General features: G+C 46.5%; 1 protein-coding gene across 1 annotated transcript; it reads left to right on the top strand.

The window, feature by feature from the left end:
- Nucleotides 1-586: 586 nt before the first annotated feature.
- GATA6 (GATA binding protein 6) lies at nucleotides 587-21656 on the top strand. Its single transcript, XM_050320108.1, has 7 exons — nucleotides 587-676; nucleotides 2004-2929; nucleotides 6284-6450; nucleotides 9767-9892; nucleotides 11284-11371; nucleotides 11510-11616; nucleotides 20022-21656. The coding sequence occupies exons 2-7, from the start codon at nucleotides 2023-2025 to the stop codon at nucleotides 20190-20192; spliced, it is 1566 nt and encodes a 521-aa protein (XP_050176065.1). The 5' UTR covers nucleotides 587-676; nucleotides 2004-2022; the 3' UTR covers nucleotides 20193-21656.
- The last annotated feature ends 1075 nt before the right edge of the window (nucleotides 21657-22731 follow it).

Raw genomic sequence — 22731 nt, 5'->3', positions numbered from 1 at the left:
CACATCCCACAGCTTGCTTTGGCTTCACCTGACGATTGGGGTAACTCAAGGAGGAGTCACATTTTTTACCCTCGAATAGCTCTTATTTTAACGAGCAAAAATAGGGAGATTTGGGAGAGGGAGACCTGGTTGCTTGGGGCGAGAGCCTGGCACACATCCTTCCGGGCCGCTACCAGGAGATGCTCGCTGCGATACCGAGAGGCGTGAAGAAAAAAAAAAAAAAAAGTTGAACATTCAGCATAAAGAAGATATTATCCGGGGAGGAGGGAAGACTGTGTATTATTTCTAGGTTAAAAAAAAAAAAAAAAAAAAAAAAAAAAGTAAGATAAAAGACTGTGGCATCTGGGAGGACAATCTTTCTCGCTCCCCGAGGAGGGGTCCGTAGCCCCCTAGCTGCGGGCACCCCATCCCCGGGGCAGGGGGGCAGCGGGCCCGCTGGCCGCCGGGACTGGCACCCCTGCGGAGTCCCGTGTTTGTTTAGGGCTGGCTGAGCCCAATCAGGGCCGGCTGCCTGCAGTTTTCCGGCAGGGCTGCGAGAGGCGCCTCCTCTCTCCTTTTTATACATGAGCCGGCGGCCGCCGCCGCCGGACTCTCCGCCGCCGCTCACCCCCGCCGCACTGGATTTACCGCCCGCCGCGGCCCCGCGCCCCGGCCCCATGCGGGGCATCGGCACCAGGTTTGGCCTCCTTCTCTTTTCTTGCCTCGCCGCGATTTTCCTTGTTCTTCCTCGCTCTTCTGCTCCTGCCTCTCCGCCCTCGACCGCTCTGAGGGGAGCGCGGCGCGGCGGCGGCTGCGCCTGGCTGGGGGAGCCTGAGGGAGACTCCGTGGGCAAACATCCGATGCCGGTGCCTGGAGCCCTTATCTGCCGGAGCCTTATCTCCCAGTTACCTCGCAGGAGGGAGAGACGTATTTGGTGCCTATCTGCGAGGGGGCTCTGTGTGTGTCCTGTATTCTTGTGCCTATGGTTATCTGAAGACCCCCGAGGTGGGCCGAGAGCGGAGAGCCTCGCCGCCCGCTTCTCTTGTTGTCACTTCTCCGCGTCCCCTTTCGCTTTCTGCCCCTTCTCCCTGAGGCTGGGCACCGGACGCTCCGTGTCCGTTTGTCTGTCCGGCCTCTCTCATGCCGGCGGTTCCGAACTGAGACCGGTCGACTCGGAACGGGTGTCAACCCCGAGAGTTATGCTCGGACTTGGGGCAGGCCCTCATCCAGGACTGTCCGCTGGCACCGGCACCCGCGGCAGGCACATCCCACCCGGCCCGGCCCCTGCCTCGGTCCGTGTCCCATGGCGCACACTTCGACGCCTGGCCCGTGCGTATCTCCCGTCTCCCGGGTGCCTTTCCCTCCTCCTTCTCCTCCTTTCTGTGACCTTGGGCTGGAAATAAGCAAACAAGCGAGGCGATGCGCGGAAAAGCTAACATTGCTCTCCGGAGAAGTAACCTTAAAGGGATCGCCTTACTAATTGTTTTCTCGGTGGAACCGAGTCAAATGACTCATTCATTGAAATAATCATAACAACGACAGCAGCCAAGGAAGGGGCTGCGGCACAGACAGGGAAAAATGTCCCTCGCCCCCCTCTCTCCCCACGCCCTCCCGCCCACCTCTCCCCGGCGTGCTTCATGTTCAAATCCGCAGCCCGGGATGCGAAGGGAGAAGGGAGCAGCCCGCCCGCAGCGCGGGAGCGGCGTCGGAGCCGCAACCCTGGCCCTGCGGGACTGGCGACTCCCGGCCCGTGTTGCCCTGGTCTGCCTGATCCCATACTGCCGGGGGGAGGGACAACAGCACCGAGGCGACATGACTGATTAAGCGCTCAGAGGGTCCAGATAAGCCCTGATGAATCTCATTACGGGAGGGAGACGTGCTGTCCTGTTTGCAAACTTTGTTATTATTGTTTCTCTCTCTCTTCCCTTCCCTGCTATTCTGTGTCCTCCTTCCCCGCCCTGCCCTGCGGACCCCCACCTCCACTCCTCCTCCTCCCCTCCTCCCTCTTCCCCATCCACACCCAGCGCCTAGAAGGGGACCTGGATGGCCGTGGCTGAAGTCGGCTGGTGCGCGGTGAAGCGGTGCGCTGCGGACGCCGGTGTTCCCTCCTGCCCCTTCGCCACCAGGGAACCGCACCCGTCTCCTTCGCCCTCCTCCTCCTCGTCCTCCTCCGGCTCCCAGGGTGAACGCGGCTCCTCCAAGACTCCTCGGCCGGAGACCGACGACAGTCACCGGCCGGCCCCTCCGCCGCCCCCCGCCGCCGAGGGCAGGTCTCTGCTCGCCCCCTACGTGCACTTCGGGGCCCCCCACCCCTCCGGCCGGCTCAGCTGGGAGGACATCCTGCTCTTCGCGGACTTAGACCAAACCAACAAGCTGATCTGGTCCAGCCGCGGGCCCAAGCTGAGCGCCCTCGGCGCAGAGCAACCCGAGGAGATGTACCAGACCCTCGCCATCTCGGCCGCCCAGGGCCCCACGCCTTACGACGGATCTCCGGGCGGCTTCATGCACTCCACACCCAGCTCGCCCGTGTACGTGCCCACGACCCGCGTGGGCTCCATGCTGCCCACGCTGCCGTACCTCCAGGGCAGCGGGGCGGCCCAGCCAAGCCACCCGGGCGGCGGCCACGCCGTCTGGTCCCAGCCAGCCGCGGAAAGCCCCTCGTACAGCACCGGCGGCGGCTCCCACCCCTCGGGCCGCTTTCCCTATTCACCCAGCCCGCCGGTGGCCAACGGGGCCTCCCGGGAGCCCGGCACCTACAGCAACAGCCTGGGCGCCAGGGACCAGTACAGCCCCCTGGCCCGGCCGCTCAATGGCTCCTATCCGGGGCCCTACACGTCCTACGTGGGGCCGCAGCTCACCCCCGCGTGGCCCACGGCGCCCTTCGAGAACTCCATGCTGCACTGCCTCCAGGGCCGGGCCGCCCCCATCCCCGTCCGGGCACCCAGCGCAGGTAGGACCCGTGGCGGGGTCGCGGGCAAGGGCGGGGTAGGGTAGGGCAGGAGGGGTCGCCGCATGCCGGGGCTGCCCGCTGGAGGGGCCACGGAGGGGCCGGGGAGCGCGGGGTTCGCGGGCAAGGCGGGACGGCGTGGGGTGGCCCTGGTGGCTGTGACAGGATGGCAGTCCCGAGACCATGGATTTTTGGAGTGAAGGTAAACTCGTGTCGTTTGTGTTGGATTAGGGGGGAACACATCCCCCAAAAGCGGCGTTGTTTGGAGTATGACAATAGGGGCTACAAACCCAGAGATCCCGGTTTAAACCTAGTTTTTAATTTTTCCAGATCCTTACGTTCCTCCTTTTCCTAAATGTGGTCATCTGGCCGAGAAATGGTGTCAAATTCACGGCAAACTGATTTTTTTTGTAGCGTAAACGAAAATTACAGGGGTTCGCTTAACCCATTTGGGATTATTTCGAATACAAAACACTTCACTGCTTCATTAAAAGAGAAAAGCAGCAAAGCAAAACCTCGGATATGAACTAGGAAATCTCGTTTATAAACTGCTGTTAAAATGCAGCACCTCCTGATGGAGTTTTGCTTTCGCTTCCGAGGTGTCCCGTCCTTATTTTTTATTTTAGTCTGGGAAGTTCTTGGGGTCATTAAATTAATTGGTGAAGTGGAGGCTGAGCTGCGATAATTTATTTAAGAGTTATAAAGATTAACGATTATTGCAGTTTCTTCAGCCTTAGAATATATGTATGTATATATAAATAAAGGTGCACAGAGAGGTGTGTGTATGTATACATATTTTATATATTATGCATAAATATTGTGTATATATATTTATGTATATGTGCATATACATCCACACGCGCATACACAGATTTGATCAGCACTCACTTTAATCGTAAACTACCCACCAGGTTGGGAATATTTTATAGACACCGTGATTTTCTTTCAGTGCAGTGTTGCGTATAATTACCCCATGGCTTTTTACCCTTTTGTAGGGTTTTACCTGATGCTCCTCCCTTCTCTCGATGATACCCGGTAGATTTAAGTATTTTAAGCCTCCCACTTGGTGTTTAATAACATAACAGAGAGAAGTAGTGGTGCTAGGAGAAGCCGCGTCTCAGGCCGACACGGAAGTTGAGTTTTCCAACTCAATTTCCAAAAGTTAAAGTGTATAAATAGGTGACGGAGGAAAAAAGAAATCTGTTGGGGTTTTCTTTGTTGTTGGGTTTTTTGTTGTTGAGGTTTTTTTTTTTCCGGGAGAGACGTGGGATTAGAGAATCTCACGAAAGGGAGAGAAGGATGAATAAGAAGGGGAAGAGAAGGTAAGGAGCCCGGCGCTTGAGGAGGTTGGGGCACGAGTGCCAAGCCAGCCGAGGAGGAGCACGCCAGCTTCCCCTGCTCCCGGGGGTCTCTCTCCCGCTCTTGTGCCTCCGTTCTCCGGTGCTGGGAGCCGGTGGGACGCGGGCTGGCCAACCTTTCGATGAGGGAAAGGGTGTCAGTGGAGCCGCATCGCGGTGTAACGTGGGGCGAAGCAGTCCGCGGCTCCTGGGCCACGCGAGTTTTCTGATCCTGCAGTGCAAAACGCGCCAGCGAAGCCGAAGCCACGTGTGCTCCCTTTTTAAAATTGTAGGAAAATTGTCAGGAAAATTGTAGACGAAATATATTTCTTACGGCTAACTATTAGACAGTTTGACAAAGCTTTTTTAATGTTACTCATAGACATTAAAACAGTATCTAAAATGAAAACTATTTTGTTTTCATTGAAGAGAAATGTATTACACTGTAAGAGAAAAAAAAATTTAAATGCCCGAGAAATATTGTCATGGCAGAATTTCTTTCTGGAGGTACGAAGGCAATGTTATAAAGCAAATAGCTGAGACAAATAACTGTTTAACTTCCAACGTCCTTGAAACCTTAAGCATTTTCCTGATTACAGTCTTCTATGGCGCTTTTAGTGCAAAGATTTATTAATCTTAGCGATGTGCTAAGAGCTACAAGCTGACAATGTCAGTTGAACTGTGGTCTCTGGACTGTGCTTGTGCCCGTCCCTCTTTAGCGCCTAATAATTTGCAAACGAAGGGAGGAGAGAAAAGTATTTGGGTGGGTGCGGGCCAAAAGTCAATTTCTCTCTCAGCTCAATGCCCGCCGTGTCACCTCAGCCCAGTCTCCAAAGCTGCTCGAGGTTTATAAGGTCTTTTCTCACTGTACTGAGAAACGTAAAAGAATAACACAATGATGAATTAAGGCAGGTAGCGGAGGGAGAAAAAAAAATGGAAAAAAAAAAAAAAAGAGTGAGGAAGTTCTGAGTCTGAAACAAACTTTCCCAACTTCGATTCGAAAGATGCTGTAAATATCCAAACATCTCCTTTTATTATTTCTGCACAACGTGACACGGTCTATGTAAAAAACGTGTTTATTCCACCCTCCCCGAAATATGGAGAGTTGAATCAGAACAAGGATTCGCAGGGGTGAAGGTGTTAGCTTTTGTAGGTGGATTCTCTCTCTCTTTTTTTTTCCTTTTTCCGTGCATTTAGACCTTATTTTCCCCTCAGTGCTCAGTTCCTATGAAAGCAGGAGGCAGAATACTGCGTATTTTTCCATTTCCTCCGTTTCCTACCAACCAGCTCGAATTTGACCAAATAGCCGAGGCAAAGTATTCACTGCCCGTCGCTCGGCACACCAGAGCCCCAAACGCTGCCTCTAAACTTAAAGCTTTACTAGTTGCGAGGCATTTAGAATAAGAGTCGAGGTAAAAAAGTTCTTGCCCAGCTTCGACCCTGGGGAATATTGGGCAAAACGACCACTCCTTATATCCGGCTCCCAGGGTGGCTCTTGCAAGTGGCTATTCTGATAGGCACCTAACTCCCCTCTCTGCTCCCCTCACAAGCCAAGCGCACCTCCTCTTCCACCCGGTGGGCACCACGGCAGGGGTTTCGCCCCTCGAGCGGACGCCAACCGGCTTTCACAAGGGCCAAACCCCGACGTGAGTGCAAAGCGGGCCTGGAGTGACCGCTCCGGCGGGCCGGTGTCCCCCAGCCCGTCCCGGGGCTCACCGGTTCCGCTGGGGTTCGGAAAGCAAAGGCTGCGCCGAGGCCGGCAGCGAGTATGGTACATCTAAATAAATAGGGGAGGGGGGTAAAAGGGGGGAAAAGAAGGGAGGGATTTTGTAAAAAATCACCGCATGTTTGCCGTCACTGCCAGGGAATTGCTTTTCCGAGGGCTGAACAGCGCCGGTTGCTTGCTCGCCCGGGGCCAGTCCTTTGGCGCGGAGGGGCCGGGGCCGCGCTACGCGGGGCTCCGCTGGGCTCCACGCCCGCCTGCGGCCGTGCCCCACCACCTCTCCCCTCTGTCCCCCAGAGCTGCTGGAGGACCTGTCCGAGAGCCGAGAGTGCGTCAACTGCGGCTCCATCCAGACCCCGCTGTGGAGGAGGGACGGCACCGGCAACTACCTGTGCAACGCCTGCGGTCTCTACACAAAAATGAACGGCCTCAGCCGGCCCCTCATCAAGCCCCAAAAGAGAGTGGTGAGTGGGGAGTGAGGGGAGTAGGCGGGTGAGAGGAGCTGTGCCCCAAGGAATCCCCAGTCAGCACTAGCCAGGGAGAAACAGGGGGCAAGGATGTGGGAGAACAATCAGAGTGTATTAGCCTGGTGATCTCCTCGGCTTCAAAACCGAGTGGGGCTCCTGACCAGTTTAACTGGCCAAAGTGGTCCTAATGAGGGGCGAAAGGGCTGGCAGCCCTCTGGGAACCACTGCGGACCTCCAGGCCTTGCGCTGGCGAAATCTCCCTCTGCCTCCCGAGTGAGCTGCACACGGGGCATGGGCCAGCCTGGCTTTTTGAGCTATGAACCCCATCAGTTAGGGGGGCTTAAGTGACTTGGAAGAAATTTGTGCTGGTGATGTTGGGCATTTCCAAAAAAAAAAAAAGAAAATCAAGGTTGGAAAATGTTTGTTCAGAGGGCTAGGAATTTCTCCAGACCTGCTTTGTTTGCTGACAGCTCGATCCTTGGGAATGTAAGCAAGTTTTGTATATAATTCAAAGAAAACCAATTGTTTAAACAATGATAATAGCCTTTGTTTTGTTTTACTCCTAAGAAATGAGCGGCAATTTTTCTAAAAATATACTCCTAAAACTAGGGGGGGAAATAAATAGTACAAACCAGAACCCCTGTTTATAACTCCAGGCTGGCACTGAATAGGCAAGGAGAAAATTTAACAAGCGGGAACTGCACATTATGTTTAGCAAATCTGGGTGGAGGTCAGCAGTGAGAAAGAATACGCTCTTCGGTAATGGCTGTTACCGAGCGAGCCACAATAAATCACGCCGGTATAATCCAAGCTGATGTTTGGACCCCTGGGTATGGAGACAGTGTATCAAACCCATCAGCCTTTCAAGCCCCTCTCAGTCACGCCAGCTGCTTCGCTCGGTGACTGTTTCCCTTGTGTTACAACGCCCACCGCTCTTTATTTCACAAGCGTTTGAATTTAAGGCCCTTACAGGAGCGAGGGGAAACAAAACGCACGATGATCCGAGCAGACAATAAGCACTCGGGAATCAACCCGCCCCTGCTGAAGGACCTTTCTTTAAGCCAAAGAGTCAATTTAACTTTCAGCCAGAGGCTAATTACTGCTGGGTGCCCCTTTTTTTTCTAGCGGGTCGTCCAGTAAATTTCATGGCACAAGGTGTTATCACGGGCGACAAAGGCAGCAGCAGCGGAGGGGCCAGATCTGCCGATTGTGTCAAGCATCAGAGCCCCACTGTCTGTGGCACCCTGGCCCAAGGCATATTTCGAGTAGCTGATACTCGGCTCCAGCATTTCTCTGTTTCTTTTTTTGAGGAGGGGTGGGGTGAGGAGACTAAAGCAGAGTCAAACTACAGCCCCATTTCAGCCTGACACCTCAGCAGAATAACTCTGAAATAGCTCTGCGTAACAGTCCCTACCGAGTACCTTGGCCATAACTATAAATCAACTGTGACTGTGTGTTCATACAGTTGGAAGTATGTAGGTGAGAAGGGAAAATGTTTTGAAAACGCTAAATATGTTTAGATTGCCCCGAAGTTTCTGATAAAATTCCTGCAACAGGAAAGTCATTTTAACTTCAAAACATGCCAAAATCCCCCGTTTGTTTAGATATGGGAATAAGCAAAAGCTATTGAAATAAAATATATGAAGATTTATACCAGACTGCATAGGAAAGGGAAAGATTTAACGGAGTGAAACATCTGACAGCATTTCACTTGCAAAGAAAGAAAATGAAGGATATGTGTTAAGATCAGCTTTCTTTTACTCGATGCATGTAAAACTCATATTGAATCAAGGGTGTGATTTGACCACTGCGTGCATATGTATTTAATAGTGAGGTCAAAAATTCTGTTTTCATGAGACTTGGATTTTTAAGATTAAAAACTATATGTGTCTATTTCAGCCTATATTACACTTGACTGGGTGGTTTGGTTTTTTGTTTGTTTGGGTTTTTTTTTCCAGTGCAGTTAATAATGGATTACTTATTCCAGATTACAAAATTTGTATTTAATCTGGAGCTCTTTCTGAACTGCAGTGTAAAATGATGGCTTACTGCTAGAGACACTCAAACAGATAAAATTAAAAAAACTCAGTTATTACTCTGCAATATTCTTCGTTCTCAAAACATTTTTATCAGTTTCCCAAGTGGCAGGCAGATCTGTGGTATCAAAGGTGACCCAGTTACATCTAACAACCCAGCAGTAAATGATTCAAGAGGAAGGGCACTGTACCCTTAAGTTAGTAATTTCAGTTATAGGTGCTTTATAGTCAGAATAAGATTAATGCAATCCTCTAAAACTGACTTCTCCATGTAAACTTGTTCAGCTGCCAGACACAGAGCTAGGCACAGATTTTTTTATATTTTTCTTTGACAATGCGATACTTTGAAAAAGGCTAGATTTATGATGTAGCTGAAATTCTTTGCTTGTGATGAACGTAAAAGAGATCACTTGTTACAGGGACTTTTATAACCCATTCACCTTCATTTCACATGTTTATGAGCACTGCCTTCGCTTATGATATACAGCCTGCGGCCATAAAGCTCTGGGTTATACGGTTATTTCTGATGCAAGGTTGCTTCATCTTGGCTCCAAACTCCACGGAAGAGTGTCATAAATGGTTTGTTTGCTGTGGGGACCTTGTTGTCACCCTCCAGCTTTTCTGCTGGCTGAGGGGAAGCTCTGCTCTGTAAAACACGCTCCCAAGGCAAGTTGCTTTTTGTGTGAGGGTAAGATGGGTGATGATAAAAAGGTCTTTTTACAGAGATAACGCTGTTGTACATGTTACCCCTGGGACTCCCAGGAAAGTTTTTCCCAGCTGCAGTGCCACTGAAGGCAGGTGATTCGAGTGACTGATTTTTTCCAATAAGTTGGGAGCATCACTTGCAGGATCAGAGCTACCTCTTCACCCACCACACAGGGAAGAGTGCACTGAAGTGGTTGGAGGGGTGGCACGGGAGTGATGTGCCTTCTCCTCAGCTCGATGGTGCTGTAGTGGAGATGTTTCCTAGCTGTCCTGTTGGAAGAAGAATCAATGCCTGGAGGTCTGAACACAGGTCTCTGGGTCACCATCTCCCCAGTAAGAATTTTGCCTCTGCCATGACTGCCCGGGGCTGCAAACTCTTCACATCAGCTTTCCACTCTCCGAAATGAGGATAATTCTGTTCTAATTCTGGGATGTTGCTGATAAGATACCACCGAAAAAATCTCGTACCATCCCCACCATGTGTTAAAGTACTTTTTATAAGCCATAAAGACATAAACCATTTGCTCCTGCCTGCCTGCTCATGCACGTGTTTGCCTGTGCTTAACCTCCAGCCTTCGTCGCGGCGGCTGGGCTTGTCCTGTGCCAACTGCCACACCACGACCACCACCCTGTGGCGCAGGAACGCGGAGGGTGAGCCCGTCTGCAACGCCTGCGGCCTCTACATGAAGCTCCATGGGGTAAGTGGCTGCTTTGCTGAGGGAGATTTCATGCCAGCTCTGGTGCTCCTTTAGGGAAGGGGGTTTCCTCCTGCTGGCAGGTGCCTGGGGGCTTTGGGGGCTGGCACTAAGCATCCTTAAGTCGGGGAGATGTTTCTGTTGATGCTGGTGGTCTTGACTCATGGTTTGTACCGTGGAGTTAAAAAATGATGGATAAACCAACTGAAAAATGTGTGATATTAGAAAATACTTACACCGTTTTAGCATGCTATGCTTTAGACAAGTTATGTGTTTGCCATCGTAGTCTCTCAACAGATTTTTATAAAGTAACCACCTCTGGATGAGCAGCAGAGGTCTTTTTTGACACTGGGATTTAAACTAGCTCTTCAGTGGGGAGAAAAACCCTAAACCTTCAATAAAACAGTTTTTTATACTTATGCCAGCAAAACTTCAAATGTAATTCAAGCCATAGCTATGCCAGCAAAATTTTAAATGCAATTTCAACCTTTGTTAGGCAATAAAAGATGAAGAAAAAAGCTCTATCCCGAATGTGGTGGAGTATGTTTTAGCTGAGATCCCTGTGGATTGCGTTGCAGTCAAGCAAAAAGTGTTGGAAGAGCAAGGGCGTTAGAAGTGATTGAGATGTGGTCTAGGCCTCAAGAAAAAAGTAAATTATGTCACTGGTTTAAACATTATAGTGATAGTAAGCGTGCACCTGAATTGTCTTTCCCCACACTGGTGTTATCATTAAGTTAAAATATATTTTAAACTATTTTTTTTTCTATATAATGATTATCACTGTGATGACACAGAACACAAAATTTATTTTTGAGCACATATAAATTTATCAGTATAAAGATAAATTTGGAAACTGTAAATCTGTATTAGTGGCAGAAGTGCTTATAAGAAAAATTACTAGGTTGATTGTGGCCTAAAGGTTCCATCCGAAGATATTTACTGGTGATGATCTGGTTTGTGCAGCTGGTCCACAGGATGAGGAGTGTTTTTTCTTCTCATATGCATTCTTCCTTTCCAGAATCAGGCACTGGAGATAATTCCTAACTGACTGGAATAAGGAATCAAGGATCAGATATACCCCATCCAGTTTAATTTCTTATGCCCTATTCCCAAATGATGCTGGTTTTCCCTAAATGTATATTGGTTTTCTGTCTAGTTTACATCAAGAAGTTTCCCTATTTTATATATTCAGCTAAAACTCCCCTTGAATCAAATCATTGCTTTGCCCAAATAAAATGCAAACTTTCTATAAAATCTGCACTCTGTCATAGGAAAAACTGAGTTGCTATAGAGGTGTTTTCAAACAACATATTTGATCTTGTAGTGAATTTTGACTTCTGTTATTAGGGTACATGTACAACTCCATGATTGGTGTGCAAATTTAATTTTTTCAGGTTCCCCGACCTCTTGCTATGAAAAAAGAAGGAATTCAGACGAGGAAGCGAAAACCTAAGAACATAAATAAATCAAAGGCATGCTCTGGTAAATATAAAAAGATAAGAAAGTGTAGCTTGCAATAGTTTATAGTTGTTTGGGGTTTTTTTTTGTTTGTTTTCTGGGGATTTGTTTCTTCCCTGGCTAGAAAATATTTCTTTTTAATACCAATTCCCCGTCTTTCAGGTAACACTACTACTGCAGTTCCTATGACTCCAACATCCACGTCTTCTACTAACTCAGATGACTGTAGCAAAACCGCTTCTCCCAGCGCACAGACTGCAGCCTCCGGGGTGAGTGTCTGTATCTGTAAGCAGGCTGATCACTGTGCAATGTTATCACAGCTTTTATCTTATCTAGCAGAACAATAATCTAAATAAACTTTCCAGTTTTGTTAGCTGATACTGGAACAAGATTTTCAGAGGATATCACAGATAACTGTAAACAGAACGACAAGCTGAAGTACTTTACAAACCTCTTCATTAAGATCTATATAATTTTTATGATTAAGTTAGACACAGCTTAACCCCAGACATTTTGTTTCGAGATGTTCAGGCTCTTTAATTTCAGAGGGTTTTTTTTGGAGGGAAGACAATAAATCATGCCCAGACGATCCTTTCAAGAAACAATTGTGCAGGTACCCCTTTTTTTCTGAAATGACATGATAAGCATTTATAGTTCAAGGCACTGTTGTTGATGTCATGTTTTTCAAAAGCTATTTAATATATATATGTATATGTGTATATATATATATGTATATGCATTTTTATGTATAATCCTGAATACCTGGCAAACCCCAGCAAAATGTTATCCTGCTGTGTGAAGTGAATCATAAAAGCTTTTTTTAAAATTAAAATGTGGGATTAAATCCCAGTCCAGACTCAGTTGAATTCAGGCTGGAGTGCCCTGCTGATTGCAGTGCACAGGGGTTCAGCCCTCTCCCTGCAGACGGCTCCTCAGGGGCCAGGTGCTCAGCATCTGGCAGCACCGAGCTCCAGAGCAGCACCAGAGGACTGCTGATCACCCCCTGCTTTAGTTTTTATCCTAATTTTACATCTTGTACTCCAACCATCTCAAACTTCCTTTCTTCACTCAGTTAGTGTGTGGGATAAATACTACTGCTAAAGTTGTGAAGCTTCATGTAGATTAATTTCTAACCCCTTGGCTATATTTATCTGTATCCACACTCACTTCTCGGCCTTCTGTATCCCTTAATCTGGCACATCATTTCTTTTGAGAAGCTTTCCTAATGTGGATTTCTGTAGTCCTTTATTAATAAAATGAAGACATTGTTTATAATAACTATTTTTCAATGTCTTGGCGTTCCCAACATCCAAATTACTTTCAATAGTTTAATTTCTGATGTACAAAGTTTCATTGTACAAGGGGAAGAAAAAACCCATTTTTTAGTAAATATGATTGTTTGTGGACTGACAGGGCCACCCAATTTCAGGGACACTGGGTTTGGGGTTTGGATCCTTTGAGACTAAGATATTACTAAAAGGGCTTGTCTTTGACATGAGAAAACACTGTCAATCCAATAAAATAAACAGATCACATCAAAAAAAGAGAAAGACCAAATGAAAAGTGAACTGTTTCAGTTTCAGAAGTGAGTTCCAGACTTCCCCAGTGAACTACTATGCACTATTTTAGGCTCTCCCCTAATATTTGCAAAGAAAAAAATGTAGCCAAATTTTCCTTAAGTTTTCCTTTCATTACCTTAAGCAGTACTAGTGACCCTGAGCAATATGGTGAGATTTATATAATGGATAGAAATGGAAGGACAGTCCCAGCTGAGCACGAGGCAGCGGCGTAGGCTGTGGCAGCACGACCACGTGCTGCCGGGGATGGAGAGGCCGTATAGGCGAGATCCCATTTCCACTATGCTGTTGCCTTCTTGGCTGGCTAAAACCTGACTTCCTCTCCGTAGTCCTTCTCCCTAGAAAAGTATATAAAATATGTTATTAATAATCTTTATGTTAGAATCGTAATAGTACCATATTTAATATGATTCTGCTGTGTGGAGATTTGTGGGTATCAGAGGAGAGTGGGTGGGGTCGTGGTTTGTGAGCCAAAAGGCTCCTTGAGAGCTGTTAGCAGCTAAGAGCAACTCCCAGGGACCCTCAGGTTGCTCTCAGTTACAAGATGGCATCCTCAGTGCCAGGACTTCAGTTCTTCCTGATTTTTCCATAGTAAATCAGACTGGGAGAGGACACCTGCACAACAGCCAGGGAAATCTGTCCCCTTGTGTCCAGCAGGCAGCACAGTAAAACCTGCACAGCCTTTTCCCCACCATGATTTGATCAGATGTGCCTTGCATATGCAAAGCACTTGCAAATACTCTCTCTCTTGTGAAAAATTTAAATGAAAGGAAGTAATGGAGAGAGGCTATGACACACGCTGAAGAGGGGAATTGGCAGCAGCAACCCAATATATGGGCATCCCCCTGACTCCCTTCGAAACTATGTGAAGGGCTATTGATCTCCCACCCCTGCACCCCAGCCCCGTATCTATGTAAATGAAGACAGGATTTGCAGAGGAGCAGTTATCAGGACCCGTCGTGGGCGTAGGCACATCCTTCGCTTGAGCTCCTGGCTTTGCTCAAGAATCTGTAATTCAAAGAGGTGAGGACTGGGGAGACTGGAGGTTGAAATTAGAAAGATGTGGCTGTTAAGACTGGATCCCATTGCCCCAGATATCACTGGGCTGCAAAGGATGCAAAATAATGTCTTATGGACCTAAATCCTATGAAAGGGACTGAGCACTCATAAAGCCCACTGAAGTTGTCATGAGTAAAGAGGTGCCAGCATTTTAGAGTGAGGCAGCGGATACTCTACTAGACTTCTGTTTTCCTTGATTATTTTTTCTTTTCCCTTTTGAGTTGATCCATCAGTAGGTTAAAGGTTTGTAATTATTCCTAGAACAGGCAATGGCTATGCACAAGGAGAATAAACTTCTCCAGGTTATGTCAGGAGGGAAAAAACCCTCAGATGGATGAATCCAGTCTCTGTAATATTTGGTCACTTTAACAAGACTATCATTGATTCCAGCCAGTGGTCCTGGTGGCATTGCCGAAACATGGGCACCTGCTGGAAGAGCAAACCTGGCTCATTCCCCATGTTACACAACAGGGATGGCAACTGGTTTTTGTTTTGCTCTGTTTTCACTTCTCTAGCCTTTATTCTGTGAAGAGGGGAAAAATGCCAAATTGACATTAGGCAGAGAAATCCGATGACGATTTAGAAACTGTTCTGTGAAATTCACAGCAATATCGTTGCTAAATGAAACAGAGAAAACGAATTCCTCTACTGGTACAAAGGCAATTTATTATGCCTTTTATGGGAGTCTGCCAAAAAAGTTTCTAGTTATGTAGAAATCTAATGGAAATGAAATTCAGCAGAATTCATTTGTGTCAGTAACATTCACTTTTTGCCCTACCTTTCTTTATCTCTGTTAAAGTAAAATAAAGAAGGGAGGGCAGAAAAAGAGAAGGGCAGCAATTACTCTTGGCAATGTCTTTGAGACTATCCATTTCATGAAGGGAATCTTATATGATGCCAATTCTGAGACAAATTAGCAAGAACCTTAAATGTTGATTTTACGTTCTAGCTGAAGTTTAAACATTTAAAAGATATGATTAATGAATTGTTGTGGGGGCAAAGTTGATTTCAAACATCCAAAAGTGTAGAAGTGTTTGGATAGGAGACGTTTTGTTGTCCCATTGTAAAGGGGCTATTTGCCAAATTCACATCTGGATCTAGGATTTAGGCCCATTTCTGTTTTCTTAAGAAGTATAAGTACTGGGTGTCCTGTGTTACTAATATGGAAAGGATCCAGCTTCACGATGTATGAAGTTGCCTTACAACCCCATAAAAAGAAGATCTGAAAGTTTTAGACAGTCTGCATCTGCATCTATACCTGGTCTCCCTTTGATGCTGCTGAAACTGTACAGAGAAAAGCTCCACCAAATAAGTTGCTAAACAAAGGACACAATGTGTAGTGCAAACCTGTCCATTTCCATGCAGGAGCCTCAACAGCCATGATAACCAGCAGGACTTTATTCTCGTATTAGGATAAAAGGCTGTATGAAACCTGCTGTAAAATCTGCTTTTTATGGCAGGACATGGAGGCTCCTTGAGCCAGGCCTGATGTCAGGAAAGGCTCAGCAGCACCAGGGGAGCTCTTCGTTGAGAAATCTTTCCTGTGTCCTTCGCCTCCAGTTTGGAGCTTTCTCAGAAGGACCATAATCACACACCACAGAGTAACATAGGAGGTAAAACGAGAGCTTACTTCCCTTGGAGGTTTACCTTGAGAAGTGATTCAGGATTGGCTCTTCGGTGTTTTAGGGTGGGAAGTAAGAGAGCTGAGTGAGATGGCCTCGGCAGGTGGTGAGCTAGGAGGAAAACGTTTTAACTGTCCCCAAAATACTGGACAGATGGCCCTGGATTATCTGGACAGCTTCTCTTGCATTTACTTTCTCTTGTTTTCGGAAGAAGATTCGTGATCTGGTTAGAGGTGGTACTGTTAGCTGCTGTTTAGGCAGCACATATGTAGGACAGTCATGCAGGGGAATCAGGCTCCATACAGTATGTGCCAGAGTCTGGATGAACCAGAGACTCGATCTCTTAAAACAATATATTAGCCACCCGGATATTGGGAAGTTGAATGTCTGAGGGCTCTTCAGATTACCTGATGATAAGTTTTCAGTTGTTACAGAATAATTTTGTAGCTGCTGGGACAGTTTCCACAGGAAAGACTCACCAACCTGGTTGGTAGGACTTTCACCTGGAAAATAGGAACACGGTGCCTCAGTCCTGGCATGAGTAAATATTTATCTAAACCAGGTGGAATAAGATCAAGAGAAGGCATGAGGAACATGTCAGTCATATCAAATAGTGTGGTAGACACGGCATTATGGTGGAAGATCTGACATTCTCATTTAAATCTTTCTTGGTCTCCTACCCCTTCTGCATTAGTCCTCACTCCTGGACAAAATGGGAAGCTTCTTTATTCCCCCCAGTTTCATACACTGAGTCATTAATTTTCTTTGCTCTGTGTACTTGAATCCAAAAGAGAGCATTTCATTTTTGTATGAAACAGAAGGAAGCAATCCATCTTTTTTGTTTCAGTAGGGAAAACCAAAGAAAAAGTATTTTTGCTTCTACCCCAAAATTCTATATGCATATGGACACATACCTTTTGCTCGGTTTTGTTTTACTGCCAAAGCAATAAAGTCAGTTACTCATGCAGCCCTTGACAGCAGTGGGGTCATCAGTTTTCCAAGCCATGCTGGAAGTTGCCTCCCTTAGGAAATTAATGAAGTATTAACCACAGATTTATGTTGCTATAATACAAAGGAGAGATTAGAAGATGTGTAAACTTACACGTCTGCAGTATAAACAAAAGGATCAATTGGACTAATGAGAAATGACAACTTTGTGTACTAAGAGGGTCGTTACATGAGAAAAAACCCCGTCATTTTGCAGTGCTGAGACTTGCTCTTCAGAAACCAGGGAGTGACAGTATTGGGAAAATGTGCTCCTGATGAGGATGGCAGTTATTGCAGGGAGGCTGAGGCTGGAAAATTAAGAACTCCACCATTTGGCACAGCACCTTATATGCAAAAGCAGTCTTTGCAAATGTGTTTTGGCTGACTATGGTGATCATTTAAGTGTAGCAAAACTAAACTAGGCTAACTGAGGAGGAAGAGAGTCTCAGCTGAGACTCTGTTTATTACAGACTTAGTGTAATGTCCAAAATGCACAGAGCATTTTGAACCTGTGAAATGGATAGAGCAAAGTTCTATCTGGTAGAGCAAAGGTTTGGATCAAGGCCCTTTGCCACCCCCTCCAACTGTCCTTGCCCAGAGCATTTCCCTCTTGCCTGCGGAGGTGTGAGGGAAGGCCAGGGGGAAAAGAGTCCCTCTTCTCTCCCTCCTTTGATAGTGCAGAAAGGAGTGGGTAGAATAAAGCAGGAATCTTCCAGCCAGAGTTGCTGATGCTGTTCCCCAAGTGCTGGCCAGCACAGGCTGAGCAGCCTGGTTTTGATCTGGAGCAGCTTTAGCGGGGATAAATTCGGCTCCAAGGTGCTGAGAGCAGGTTTGGGTACAATCTACAGGTCTTAAGTCCCTCTGTGGCTCTGGCAGAAGTCTTCCTATGCACGTGGTGGGCAGGTCCTCTACAGAAAGGCCACCTCTGGTCTGGACAACCTACCTGGGGAATGACTTATGACCAGCTCCTGCTGGTTGGGTAAAAAGAAGAACCTTTGCAGATACAAACACAACCTTCTGGTTTGTTTGGGAGGCAGTGTCTTTCCAATGGGTTTCATTCATTTTTTCCTCAGGAAGCTGTCAATTGATTACCTTTTTTAATTATCAAATTTCAGCAATAAAAATAAATGCATTACCTTTTTACTGATAGAGACAGTTGTTTTGAATTAGAAGATCTTGCTGACTTCAGCAGCATTGTTCAGTTTATTTATCCCAGGTGACAAATGTCCTCTAATAACAAAGTGAAACTTCTGTCATCTTTCATCGCTTAAAGCTGGAGAAGTAAAAGCAGAGGTAGGAAGGCTCAGGAACAGAGCTGTGATTCAGTCACGTCCTTTTCATGAGCTAAAGTTTGTTTTCCATGTCTCACTTTGGGAGCTGCCCAAGTTGCCTGGATTTGTCATGACGCTACCGGGGTGGGGTTTCCAGGCCTGGCAGTCCTGCCCAGGTCCTGCCCGTTCTGGCTCAACAGAGCCAGGATCCGGCCTTGGTTGGGCAGGGATGGGCAGTCTTCAAACAGGACGTGGGTCCATGTCCTCCCTTCTGGGGTGCCGAAGGGAGGGGTACCTGATAACCCCATGTGGAAACTGTGGGTCCATGCACCCCACCTTTATAGGGCTGAATCAGGAAAAGAGTGAATTACACTTTCCAAGCCTGGAAAAAAAACAGGTAGTGATAAGGTATTTGCCTACCGGAACAACAGTGGCAAACATGGGCAAACGGGAAACTTTCAAAGCAGCTTCTAAGTATTTTTAGCTCAGGTTGAGCAAACACTGCTCAACACTAATTTAAATCCTTCTTCCAAGGTGTGGAGATGAATCTGAAGCTGTTAAAAATTACGTATTTTATGCTGACAGAAGTGGTATTAGAAATAAATAAAAAAAAGACCTTGAAAAGCTAGGCTGATGCAAGACCAAAACCAGAGGAAAAGCATGGCATGGAATCTGCCTCACTGAATTCTCAATGCAGTCACAAGGAAAGGATACAGAGATTCATCATCATTGATTGGCAATTGTATATTTGAGAGAGAGAGAGAGTGATAAAACATATTTCTTAGAATTTTTAGAGTTATTTGGCTGGTTTTGGGGGACAGGCATTTTTTCCTTCCTTCTCTGCATTTCTGGGTAGTGACTAATGGAGTGAGACTGGGGTTGATGGCTGGGTGGAAGAGTAGTGGCTGTCAGTCATTTTAAGAAAACCTAAAGAAAATATTGCAGTCTGTTATTTCGGAGAAAAATGACTGCTAACAGTGAGAATCTCTTTCAAAAGGTGAGGTTTTCCCTGGGTTAAACATGGCAAAAAGAACCCTGCATGGCACCGTTTGGAAATTACCTTTGAATAAATGAAGCCTTGCTTTTCCTGTGTCAGGACTGCTAGCTTGGCACAGCTCCAGGAGAGCCAAGAGCTCTACTCTTGTAAAATGATTAAATATGTATACTTTTCACTTAAACAGCAGGCAGGAAGCTTCTGCAGTCACAGTTTAGGATAGCTTTTTTTTTTTTTTTAAGGAATTTCATCCGAAGGCTATCCATTAACAAGTAAATTAAGGTTTTCAAGTTGACATATCCAAGGGTTAATTTTGCATGAAGTCAGCTCTTAAACATTTCCTTTATCAGGTGAAAATGTTGCCCCTTCTCTGTCTGGCACTGTGAATTTTTCCTCTTTAGTAGATCTGCTCAGCCTCATGGAAAAAATTATTGTTCCTTTGTCTTTGTAACTCTCCATTTCTCTGTTAAAATAAATGGACTGGTTCCAGTGCGGTTCAGAGGTTCATCTTCGTGCCTACCAGGGCTCCCTTGCATGTTGTCTTGTATAGGCAGCGGAACAAAAAGGCTCCTGCTTCCAAGGCATAATGTTATCTCCACCGGAGATTAAAGAGCATCTCCTTCAGTGTCCAGGGATGAAGTGCTTGTGGCTAGCATTTTGAAGGGTGAAGAATGATTTTAGGCATTTCGAGGTCTGAGGGACCCAAAGAAGGCTGATTTCCAGGAGGTGTTCTATCTGCTGGAGAATTGGGATGTATCAGGCTTCTCCCATCGTGGAAGAAAAACTATAGGTGCCACCACTCCCAGATCACATTTTTGGTGTTGTCACTTATGTCTCTTCAGTAGGGGGCAGCGGGACACACACACACTTGCTTCTTCACCATGGTCTGATTTCCAGGTTTTTCTGCTTGTCATATGCTTTCTTTTCCACCTCTCCAAATGCAGATATCTCTCCCATCAACAGGGCTCAGTCACTGGGCTGATGATGAGATTTTTTTTTTTTTCCCCCAGGATTTTGAGGCACGGGGCAAGCAGAGGGCAAACCCTGTTTCTCTGCAGAAATCCTGGGATAATGGCTGTGCCCTGTGCCCACTGTGCTCTTAGTCATACCCATGTATGCAAAGCTCACCTGCTCAATGCCTCTCTCTTTGTTCTCTTCCTCCAGGTGAGCTCATCAGTGATGTCTGGCCCAGGAGAGAGCACCAGTCCTGAAAGCAGCAACAACCTTAAGTATTCAGGTCAAGATGGGCTGTACACAGGAGTCAGCCTGAGCTCCACGGCCGAAGTGACAGCATCTGTGAGACAGGATCCCTGGTGTGCCCTGGCTCTGGCATGACCCGGTGTGAGGGAAGCTGGATCCTGGTGCTGTGCGGCAGCCCCCGGACGTCCACACGCAGTTTCTCCTGTGGAGCGGTCGCAGCGGCAGCAAGAGTGCTGGCAAAGACCATTCCTCTGAAATAGTTTTTGAGCCTTGGTGGCAGAGGTGTTTCTCAGCCTCTGAAAGAGGCTCTGCCAAAGTATCCAGTTCCTCATCTATGCAAGAAAAATATAGGGAAAGCAAACGACCACCAGGGGATAGCTAATGCAGCCTTACAATCTCAAAGAAACCCACAAAACCCCCAAAACAAATAAAAAAAAAAAAAAAAAAAAAAAAAAAAAAAAAAAAAAAAGAACATATAGACCTAGACCTATTGAGAGATTCCAGAAATACATCTTCGACTTACCCAGCAGCGCTGCCTTTCTGATTGCATAGTTGTTTTCACTCTCTCATCACCTTTTCCCCTAAGAATTTGGTGGAAGCCATCATTGTCGGGGAGGAAGTAACAAAGACTTTAATTACCAGAGATAGTGAGATACTTTTTTAATGAGTGTCAGAAGTGCATGTGGCTTGAGTCGGCATAGACTTCTTGCACTGAACATTTGATGTCTTCACCCCGTCAGACCTCTCTCCTCCTTTGCCCTCCGTCTTCAGTGTGCCTTGCTCTGCTCCTCAGAGCCCAGCTATGCCCCTGGAAGAAATCAAAATGTTTGGTACAAGTCCCACAAGGTCCAGCTGGCTAAGGAGATTTTGGGGTTGGTTTTTTCTGGTTTAAGATATTTACTCACTTTGCAAGACTACGATATAACTTTTAAAGTACACTGTGACTGAGATTTATGAAAGTTCGTATTTTCTGGCTGAACTGTATAGAGTCAGTCGAAATTTGTAAACAGGGTAGCAATCAGATATTTTTCTTCCATATATACAATAATTTTTTTAAAGAAGTGCAATTTGCGTTGCAGCAATCAGTGTTAAATCATTTGCATAAGATTTAACAACGGTTTTTATACGAATGAATGTAAACATTTTAACTTAATGGTACGTAAATAATTTAAAAGAAAAACTTAACTAGGCGCATCCTTAGGCTTTTTAGCGCAACAAAAATGCATCCACTTTCTGTATTTCCAGTTGTTAAAGCAAGAGTTTCAAAGAACAAGCCTTCTCTCAGGAAAATTGCCCTAACCATTTGCTCAGAAGTGTTGTACAAAAATCCAAATGCATCCCCAAGGCTTATTTTGCCATTGAATAAGAGTGTGCTGGAAAGAAACAAATTGCAATGAACCTTTACTACCTAACTGATATATTTGTAAATACTACAGAAGATATCTAGGCATCTTGAAAATGTAAGATGCAATCTGTATAGTGTGACTGACACATAGTTAGGTTGGTTTCCATTGGTTTTTAAGTGGGATGTCATTTGAAAGTTGTTTCATCAGAGCTTTAAAAATAAAAGGGTATCATTTTGGGATTTTTTTTCCTGTACAGTGTGCCTTCTCCTTTGTCTCCAACACAATTTTTAAGCTACATTAAAAGCTTTGGAAATGTACCCGATACAGGCGGCATGTCTGATAGCTGCAAGGAAGGTCTCCAGCTGAAGTGCCTGCTCTGTCTAAGTCTGCACTGTATGTGGCTTTTCTGCAGCTTCCCTCAATATACCCTCTGATAATATGAAAAAATAGGGCCTTCACCTATGACTATAAGCTTGGTATGGGCAAACGTGAGGTTTTTCTGATGAAAGTCTGGGGAACTGAGCCCGTGCCCTGTGAGAACTACTGTGGTTTTTCTTGGCCTTCACACCGTAGCTAAAGGGTCTACCCCAGTGCTGAGTGAGCAAATATCAGAATGTCACCCTCTGCAGACACAACTGTTGGGTGGCAGAGCCTTTGTGTGCCTTCTGGCATCCTCTGGTGACCAAAGGTGAAGGGCAGCAAAAACTGATGGCACTGCTGCTGAAAAGAGAAGACAGTGAATTTTAGATACTAAGGAAAGTGGAAAAATTTTTGCTGGCTCTGAGGACTGGTCCTCTTTCTTCATTGCTCAGCTGACTGGAGCAAGACTTACTGCCATGTATGACATTTCCAGCTATGTCACCAGTACTGTTGGACTGGGAAGCCAGGATGCCCAACCTCCATACTCTGTGACCTGTGGAGTGGCTGCAATGCATCTTTTTGCTTCTCTGTGCCAGATCTGTTGTTTAGGTAAATTGGGGTAGCTCCTTGGCCTCCAGTGAAGCTATGCTGACTTGTACCAGCCAAGAATCTGCCCCTTGGTTTTCCAAACCTCACAGTTGAGGCTGCCTCCTTACCCCGGAGGTATTGTGAGGACCATGGAATGAATGCTGCTGCACAGCCGCAGCAGGAAAATACCAAGAAGGAGTCAGGCCAAGCCTCACCTGGTGTTTAGGTTGTTGTGGCCAGCCAGGAGTGGGGATGACTCACCCCTCCTGGAGTGACCCTCGTGCCACCCTCGGTACAGGGCTAGCTCATGTCCTTGCTGCCTGTGAGTTGATGTGACCAGGTAGCCCAGCCCTGCTGGCCCTGGGGCCTTGGATCTTGTG

This window comes from Myiozetetes cayanensis, unplaced genomic scaffold (genome assembly GCF_022539395.1).
Source record: "Myiozetetes cayanensis isolate MyiCay16 unplaced genomic scaffold, myiCay2020 scf1, whole genome shotgun sequence".
Lineage (NCBI taxonomy): Eukaryota > Metazoa > Chordata > Aves > Passeriformes > Tyrannidae > Myiozetetes > Myiozetetes cayanensis.
This window is presented reverse-complemented; position numbering and strand designations above follow the sequence as displayed.

Coding starts and splice junctions, on each gene's coding strand:
- GATA6 (XM_050320108.1), top strand. CDS start 2,023: ATGGCCGTGGCTGAAGTCGGCTGGTGCGCGGTGAAGCGGTGCGCTGCG. Junction 2,930..6,283: donor CGTCCGGGCACCCAGCGCAG/GTAGGACCCGTG, acceptor TCTGTCCCCCAG/AGCTGCTGGAGGACCTGTCC. Junction 9,893..11,283: donor TCTACATGAAGCTCCATGGG/GTAAGTGGCTGC, acceptor TAATTTTTTCAG/GTTCCCCGACCTCTTGCTAT.